The 5,192-nt window shown below is 46.8% G+C and overlaps 1 protein-coding gene across 1 annotated transcript; it reads left to right on the top strand.

Moving 5' to 3' along the window:
- The first annotated feature begins 1,490 nt into the window (after positions 1 to 1,490).
- LOC122818512 (uncharacterized) lies at positions 1,491 to 2,324 on the top strand. Its single transcript, XM_044092661.1, has one exon. It carries the CDS (start codon positions 1,491 to 1,493, stop codon positions 2,322 to 2,324), a length of 834 nt encoding a protein of 277 aa, XP_043948596.1.
- The last annotated feature ends 2,868 nt before the right edge of the window (positions 2,325 to 5,192 follow it).

Below are 5,192 nucleotides of genomic sequence, written 5' to 3'. Positions count from 1 at the left end.
TTTCAGGCACATGTCCGGTCTTTATTCAAGCTACCAGGGGTGAAGAAGGGATCCTCAAGTAGTCTGCGGCAGTTAAGCGACAAGGCAAATTCTCATTTGCACGCCCTGGCTACTATGGCCTCTACGAATCCGTCTCATCGTTTCAAAACTGGACATTCAGACCCAGGAGAGGTGGAAAGAAGGGTTGCCTTCCAAGGAGCTGCCAAATTGGGATAAATTGTCATCGTTCGGACCTTAGATGCCGCATGATGGAAAATTTGGAATACGCTACGGTAAACCAAGCACCTAGCAAACAGGTTGAAAAAGTAACTAGCAAATTTTGTCGTAACACCCGCATTGCTTCATCATCAGCTATGCCATCATGTACTCTGTTTATGAACATTATTTGATAAAATGCCCACAATTTTTCAGGATTGAACCCCAATCAGCGGTATAGAGAGTCACAGCGGCTAAATCTTTGTCTCAACTGCCTACGAAAAGGACACAGCCTACAGCAATGCAAGTCGGGCAACTGTAGACACTGCCTCCGGAGGCATCATATTCTTTTTCATTTGGAAGCAAATCCCGTTGCAACCCTGGCCCAGCCTGTTCCAGAAATACTTCTGCAAGGATCATCTCACGTCTCTGTAGCCTTGTCCAAAACACCGCCTTTATCTTCATCGCCGACTAGAGCCGAATACGTGATGCTTGCTACCGCCATGGTCTACGTGAAAAATCGCTCTGGCGTGTTGGTACCATGCAGGGCCCTGCTCGATTCGGCTTTACAAATCAATTTTGTCCCCTTTCGTTTCGCCAATCAGCTTCAGCTCAGGGTCCATCGTTCCCTCATCTCCATATCAGGAATTGGTGAATCCTCGCTCGCTTCGGATAAATTGGCTTATATTTTCGCGCAGTCGAGCAATGCAAAGTATAGCACATTTGATCTTAGCTGCTGTCACCCAGTCAATCACCGGTTACCACCCGCATTTCGATCTTAACGCGTCTGAATGGAAAATAAAATAAAATTCTGCAAAAGTCAACGCATCGACTTGCTTCTTGGAGCAAGCATATTTTTCGAGCTGCTTTATATTGGACAAATTCGATCAGCAATTTACCCACTCTGCAGAAAACCAGACTTGGCTGGATTGACTCAGGGTGTCTAACGGTAGGATCTACCGTTCGCTCATCTTTAGTTTCCTTATCTCAAGAGCCCAGCACTCATTCAGAGTCGGAGTCGATCGCTGAGATACTAAAGGGATTTTGGGAAATAGACAATTGCGCAGACTCTATAAAAACCATTTCAAACACCATTTCGGATTTTAACATTTTCGTTTCGAACAGGATTTCACAGATACAGAAGAGAACTAAGGGAATGACTTGGAGGCACATACCGTCCCGGCAGAATCCGGCGGATATCTCATCTTGTGGATGTACCCCTTTTGAGCTGGTGGGATCAAAACTTTGGAGTGAAGGACCGCAGTTCTTACTCACTGATTCTTTTACATGGCCCGATGACGCGCCCACCCGTCAAGGAACTTTCTGAGCGTCGACGCAGCGCATTGGTGCTGTCGCAGGAAATGGACATCTCACACAGTTGCAAGTTTGGAAATTCGTTTGGGAGAATGCAGAGAGTCTTCGAATATATATATCAATTCCTTCAAAGGGTAAGCAAGAATCGAGTACGGCATAAAGGAGAGCTTACAGTCGAGGAAATCAAAGGTGGTACTCATCTATTCATTACAGGGATTCAGCGCGTGCATTTCGCCGAAGATCGCAAGGCACTAACCTTGAAGATGAAGCTGTCGCCGAGGAGTAAACTTCTATCCTTAAACCCATTTATAGATGCAGGAGGTCTAATGCGCGTCGGCGGACGCCTTCATAATTCGCAGCTGGACTTCGATGCCAAGCACCCTATGATTCTTCACAAGTCTCATCATATAACCTCAGCCATCATGGATCATTTTCATTGCAAGTTCCTTCATGCAGGAACACAGGGCTTGTTAGCCGCCTTACGACAGAGATTCTGGCCCATTGGAGGGCGAAAAACGGTTTCTGCTATCATCAACAAGTGCATTCAATGTTTTAGGTTAAAGTCCAAGCTAGTCGAACACATCATGGCGCCGTTTCCGGAGGACCGAGTGCAGCCGAATCGCCCATTCGTCATCTCTGGAGTGGACTTTTGTGGCCCCTTTTATTCGAAGTCAGAGGTGAGCGATCCTCAAAACATTGAGCTATGGAATTCCCTTACGTCAATGGAGACCCGGTGGAATTTCATCCCACCTCGTTCCCCGCACTTTGGTAGCCTGTGGGAGGCCGGCATCTTCATACATGTTTGGACGGCATAGCACTGGACGCAATTCGGTCTCTGGAGCCCACGGAAAATAATTACGACAGGGCTTTGGAATTGTTAACGTCGAGATTTGATAATAAATTATTGCACTTTCAGGCACATGTCCGGTCTTTATTTAAGCTTCCAGGGGTGGAGAAGGGATCCGCAAGTAGTCTGCGGCAGTTAAGCGACAAGGCAAATTCTCATCTGCACGCCCTGACTACTATGGCCTCTACGAATCCGTCTCATCGTTTCAAAACTGGACATTCAGACCCAGGAGAGGTGGGAAGAAGGGTTGCCTTCCAAGGAGCTGCCAAATTGGGATAAATTCATATCGTTCGGACCTTAGATGCCGCATGATGGAAAATTTGGAATACGCTATGGTAAACCAAGCACCTAGCAAACAGGTAACTAGCAAATTTTGTCGTAGAACCCTCATTGCTTCATCATCAGCTATGCCATCATGACTCTGTCTAGTGAACATTATTTGATAAAATGCCCACAATTTTTCAGGATTGAACCCCAATCAGCGGTATAGAGAGTTAAAAAAGCTAAATCTTTGTCTCAACTGCCTACGAAAAGGACACAGCCTACAGCAATGCAAGTCGGGCAACTGTAGACACTGCCTCCGGAGGCATCATAGTCTTTTTCATTTCGAGGCAAATCCCGTTGCAACCCTGGCCTAGCCTGTTCCAGAAATACTTCTGCATGGTTCATCTCACGTCTCTGTAGCCTTGTCCAAAACACCGCCTTTATCTTCATCGCCGACTAGAGCCGAATACGTGATGCTTGCTACCGCCATGGTCTACGTGAAAAATCGCTCTGGCGTGTTCGTGCCTTGCAGGGCCCTGCTCGATTCGGCTTCTCAAATCAATTTTGTCCCCTTTCGTTTCGCCAATCAGCTTCAGCTCAAGGTCCATCGTTCACTCATCTCCATATCAGCTGCTGTCACCCAGTCAATCACCGATTACCACTCGCATTTCGATCTTAACGCGTCTGAATGGAAAATAAAATAAAATTCTGCAAAAGTCAACGCATCGACTTGCTTCTTGGAGCAAGCATATTTTTCGAGCTGCTTTATATTGGACAAATTCGATCAGCAATTTACCCACTCTGCAGAAAACCAGACTTGGCTGGATCGACCAGGGTATCTAACGGTAGGATCTACCGTTCGCTCATCGTTAGTTTCCTTATCTCAAGAGCCCAGCACTCATTCAGAGTCGAAGTCGATCTCTGAGATACTAAAGAGATTTTGGGAAATAGACAATTGCGCAGACTCTATAAAAACCATTTCAAACACCATTTCGGATTTTAACATTCTCGTTTCGAACAGGATTTCACAGATACAGAAGAGAACTAAGGGAATGACTTGGAGGCACATACCGTCCCGGCAGAATCCGGCGGATATCTCATCTTGTAAATGTACCCCTATTGAGCTGGTGGGATCAAAACTTTGGAGTGAAGGACCGCAGTTCTTACTCACTGATTCTTCTACATGGCCCGATGATGCGCCCCCTGTCAAGGAACTTCCTGAGCGTCGACGCAGCGCATTGGTGCTGTCGCAGGAAATGGACATCTCACACAGTTGCAAGTTTGGAAATTCGTTTGGGAGAATGCAGAGAGTCTTCGAATATATATATCGGTTCCTTCAAAGGGTCAGCAAGGATCGAGTACGGCATAAAGGAGAGCTTACAGTCGAGGAAATCAAAGGTGGTACTCATCTACTCATTAAAGTGATTCAGCGCGTGCATTTCGCCGAAGATCACAAGGCACTAACCTTGAAGATGAGGCTGTCGCCGAGGAGTAAACTTCTATCCTTAAACCCATTTATAGATGCAGGAGGTCTAATGCGCGTCGGCGGACGCCTTCATAATTCGCAGCTGGATTTCGATGCCAAGCACCCTATGATTCTTCATAAGTCTCATCATATAACCTCAGCCATCATTGATCATTTTCATCGCAAGTTCCTTCATGCAGGAACACAGGGCTTGTTAGCCGCTTAACGACAGAGATTCTGGCCCATTGGAGGGCGAAAAACGGTTTCTGCTGTCATCAACAAGTGCATTCAATGTTTTAGATTAAAGCCCAAGCTAGTCGAACACATTATGGCGCCGCTTCCGGAGGACCGAGTGCAGCCGAATCGCCCATTCGTCATCTCTGGAGTGGACTTTTGTGGCCCCTTTTATTCGAAGTCAGAGGTCAGAAACAGGCCCCCTACGAAGTGCTACACAGCCATATTCGTTTGCTTCGTCAGCAAACACTACACACTTGGAGGTTGTCGAAGACCTTTCAACGCAATCGTTCATAGCAGCCCTAAAGCGATTTGGTCAGACAACGCAACGAACTTCGTGGGAGCCAAAAACGAGCTAGTTGAGCTTCGGCAGCTGTTTCTGAGCGATCCTCAAAACATTGAGCTATGGAATTCCCTTACGTCAATGGAGACCCGGTGGAATTTCATCCCACCTCGTTCCCCGCACTTTGGTAGCCTGTGGGAGGTCGGCATCTTCATAAATGTTTGGACGGCATAGCACTGGATGCAATTCAGGCTCATGTCCGGTCTTTATTTATGCTAACAGGGGTGGAGAAGGGATCCTCAAGTAGTCTGCGGCAGTTAAGCGAAGGCAAATTCTCATTTGCACGCCCTGGCTACTATGGCCTCTACGAATCCGTCTCATCGGTTTAAAACTGGACATTCAGACCCAGGAGAGGTGGGAAGAAGGGTTGCCTTCCAAGGAGCTTCCAAATTGGGATAAATTGTCATCGTTCGGACCTTAGATGCCGCATTTGGAATACGCTACGGTAAACCAAGCACCAAGCATACAGGTTGAAAAAGTAACTAGCGAATTTTGTCGTAGCACCCGCATTGCTTCATCATCAGCTATCT

The sequence above is a fragment of the Drosophila biarmipes genome, unplaced genomic scaffold (genome assembly GCF_025231255.1).
Source record: "Drosophila biarmipes strain raj3 unplaced genomic scaffold, RU_DBia_V1.1 ptg000019l, whole genome shotgun sequence".
NCBI lineage: Eukaryota > Metazoa > Arthropoda > Insecta > Diptera > Drosophilidae > Drosophila > Drosophila biarmipes.
Note: the sequence above shows the minus strand (reverse complement) of the source record. Positions and strands in the feature narration are given on the sequence as shown.

Bases quoted from the DNA above. Each gene is read 5' to 3' on its own strand.
- LOC122818512 (XM_044092661.1), top strand. From the start codon at position 1,491: ATGACGCGCCCACCCGTCAAGGAACTTTCTGAGCGTCGACGCAGCGCA.